General features: G+C 34.5%; 1 protein-coding gene across 6 annotated transcripts in view; it reads left to right on the forward strand.

The window, feature by feature from the left end:
- CENPN (centromere protein N) overlaps positions 1-1,321 on the forward strand; it is a 7,325-nt gene extending 6,004 nt beyond the window's left edge. For 3 of the 6 annotated variants that reach the window (XM_010170888.2, XM_010170880.1, XM_029085713.1), the window contains exons 8-10: positions 1-92; positions 781-904; positions 1,206-1,321. The exon at positions 1-92 is cut by the window's left edge. In XM_010170888.2, coding sequence (XP_010169190.1) covers positions 1-92; positions 781-904; positions 1,206-1,321 — 332 coding nt within the window. The remainder of the gene's footprint in view (positions 93-780; positions 905-1,205) is intronic. The other 3 variants (XM_029085714.1, XM_029085720.1, XM_029085717.1) reach the window with 1 other exon arrangement.
- The last annotated feature ends 1,914 nt before the right edge of the window (positions 1,322-3,235 follow it).

Consider the following 3,235-nt stretch of genomic DNA (forward strand, 5'->3'; position numbering starts at 1 on the left):
AAAACAGAAATGAAAAAGAAAGAATACAGAGAGTGAATCGGGAAGCTTTTGGTGATGGTCCCCAACCAAAACTCGAATTTGCACAATATAAGGTAGTAAAAGCAACCAGTTTATACATATATGTATATATGTGTGTGTGTATATATACATATATATAAAAAAAATAAATAAAAATTTAATGTAGTGGTAACTAAATTGCAAATTAAGAAAAAAATAGTATGTTTTCAAGCTTTAGGGGGTACGTATTTTAAAATAAATTATTTAAAAGTATCTTTAAGAAACAGATTTGCATTGAGATTTGGTCAGACTACTAGATCATGTTTCAGTCTTTCAGTCTTGTGAACTAAGCATTTTGACTTCATTTTGTAAACAAAGATAGGCTTATACCAGCAGTGGGTTGAAGCATGAGGAATTATCACATAAGGTTATTTGAAGTACATACAAAGCTGACGTTACATAGAACACCATAATTTCAGTTCCTGGGTGATGCATGGATTTTATCTGATGAACAGATATATTGGAAATTCTAAGAGATACTTCATGTTTTACATTATTACTGAACAAGCTGCCTCTTTCAGCAGAAAACTGTTTACCACATGGTGGCACCCTCTGATTTTATTAAACTATTCCTCCAGCTAGAATCGTGTTAACATTAGAAATAATAGACAAATAGGATACAGTCTTATTACATATTACAGTTTTAATGTAATGTTTAAATAATGACGTACAAATAAAATATATTGTTTGCTTATACTCCCTGGTTAAATTTTGTATTAACAGCTTGAGACAATGTTTAAAAGTGATCCTAAAATGGATGTTTTGGATAAAAAAGAACCATTCAGATGTCTGGTCAAGTTTTATAGTCCACATCTTTTAGAATCACTGAAATCCTTGGCACCAGCAGGTAAGTGTTCCACCTATATAAAATGGAAGGAAAATCCACAGTTAAATATTTTTGTCATCTTATATTCTGCTTGTATTTTGCATAAGGGAGAACCTTCACAGTCTGTTTAGAAATACATAAGAATTTAGTAGAATAAAAATGTTACCAGTATAAAAACTTACATCTAAATACATACCAATTTGCTCTTAGAATTACTGGGTTGCACATAGATACTCAAGCTGTGTGTTTTGTTTTATAACAGTTATGAAAGGTAAATATTGGTTGAGTTAACCTATAATTATCTGTGTCTCTCTCCCTCCAGGTATGGCTGATGCACCACTTTCACCACTGCTTACGTGTATACCACAAAAAGCTAGGAATTATTTTAAAATTAGAGAGAAAAAAGGTTTATTTCCAGGAAGCTTTGTAAGCCCTTAATTTAAAACTGATTCATAGAGAAATATGCAACTCATTTATTACTAGTATTAATTTAAATCATAATAAACTTCAAAATGGATTTTTAAAAAAATAACATTCTTTGATAATCCCTTAAAGGTTTTTTCCAAATGATGGCTTCTTTGAAGTATTTTTACACATTTGTCTTTAACAGAAGAGTTAGCCCTTTCCTTAAATAATAAAGAAACATTAGTTGCAAAATTTAAACAGAGATCGTGGTTATTTAAAATTTAAATGTGGTGTCTGTTCCTAACTCTGTTTTTAATAGTATTTGTGAAGTTAAAGCTAGCTAAAGCTTAATAAAGAGACAATAAGGCAGCTCTAGCCTTTCAGTTTACTATCATAGCTGTAGATGGCAAAGATATTCTAGGTGGCCTCCTTATTTCAGCTCCTGTTCAGCAGCGTAACAGGATACACACTGCATTTTGAACATGTGAATGGTCCTGTTCAAGCAAGTGGAACTACCTGTCTGCAGGTCAGGCGTGTTTTTATCTCAGTAGATGAAGATTACATTCAAAGACTGTTACAGGGCATGGGGAAGAAGGGACTTTTGGAATATAGATGTCTGTAAGAAATTTCCATCCAGCTTTGGTGAATATTAATTCAGGTCCAGAGTTTTTACTCACCAAAGGTAACAGCTGATAACAAATACTTAAATTACAAAAAAAACCCCCCCAAATCCCCCTGTCTTTTGATATCAGTATCTTACAAAGTTTTATCTTGGCGGAATACAATGAAACAAAATAACTTTATTTTGAGGGGGTCTGTATATTAGAATATTCAATTAAGATTTGATCCTTCTGCAGTCCTTGCACACTACCAGTTTTTTTGTGCTTGGGAATGTAAAGATTGCAGAATCAAGATGGCAACGTTCACTATCGCAAACAACAGCTTTGCACTGGAGTGCTTTAGAGTTGATAAATTGTGATTGGTAATTTTATACATATATTTATGTACCTTGCTGTGTCACTTTTGAGATGGATTTGATCTGAAGATTCAGATGCAGTGTACAAGTGTTTCTTTTTTAATTGTTACCTGGAAACTTTGTGCATGTACTTTGTGTTTATGGAATTTCTGATTCATTTTAGATGTGTCAATGTGCAGAGACAGTCTTCATAACTTGTGTAAATATTTTGTGAGGTGTTTTTGTTTTCAACCTGTAAGTAAATGTGTAAATTAAAGTCTTCTCATAAAAGTTTGGTCGGCCTGACTTAGAAATGTAACATATACTGATTTTTGGTTTGGTTTTGTTTTTCAGCATCTGTATAACTTGCACACAAAAAGAAGTTAGTTTAGGACTGTCTGCTAGTGATACAGTTATAGGACTTTCATCCCTGTGACTTAAATGTTAGGTTGATGAAATACTTAATGTTGGGATTCTGAAACAATTCCAGGTTCTGTGTGATACACAAAATGGCTGATAGACATTTAAGAGTTGGCTCTTAACATCTCTCATCTCTCACTGGTACCCTCAGGAAGCTTTCCAGCAGTCAGACCTGTTCTGATTCCAGTACGCGCTTCCCTCTGTGCAACTTTCTGTTCCTATAGGCCTGAGATGATGATTTACCATAAATTTTCAAAATACTCTAAAGTATTGTGAGTACATTGGCCTATTGCCTGTTTCTGCCTCTTCTTTCTGGGAGAGGCAGTCTCCATTCCTTCTTTAACAACGGGAACGTTGATATCTCTGATTTTCAGACTTACATTTCATCTCTCATGTCCTGTAAGCAAGGCTATCACAGGAGCTAACAGCAGTTCAATCAGAAGCAGCAGCGTGTGTGCAGATGAGAGCACAGGGGCTGTCCCATGAGCCCTTCCCCAGTTACGGGTGGGCTCCGTATCGATAATGTACATTTTTTCCTTGAACTGGCCGAGCTGTAGGGGAAGAACCCCCCG

Source organism: Antrostomus carolinensis, unplaced genomic scaffold (assembly GCF_000700745.2).
Source record: "Antrostomus carolinensis isolate BGI_N321 unplaced genomic scaffold, ASM70074v2 scaffold29370, whole genome shotgun sequence".
Classification (NCBI taxonomy): domain Eukaryota; kingdom Metazoa; phylum Chordata; class Aves; order Caprimulgiformes; family Caprimulgidae; genus Antrostomus; species Antrostomus carolinensis.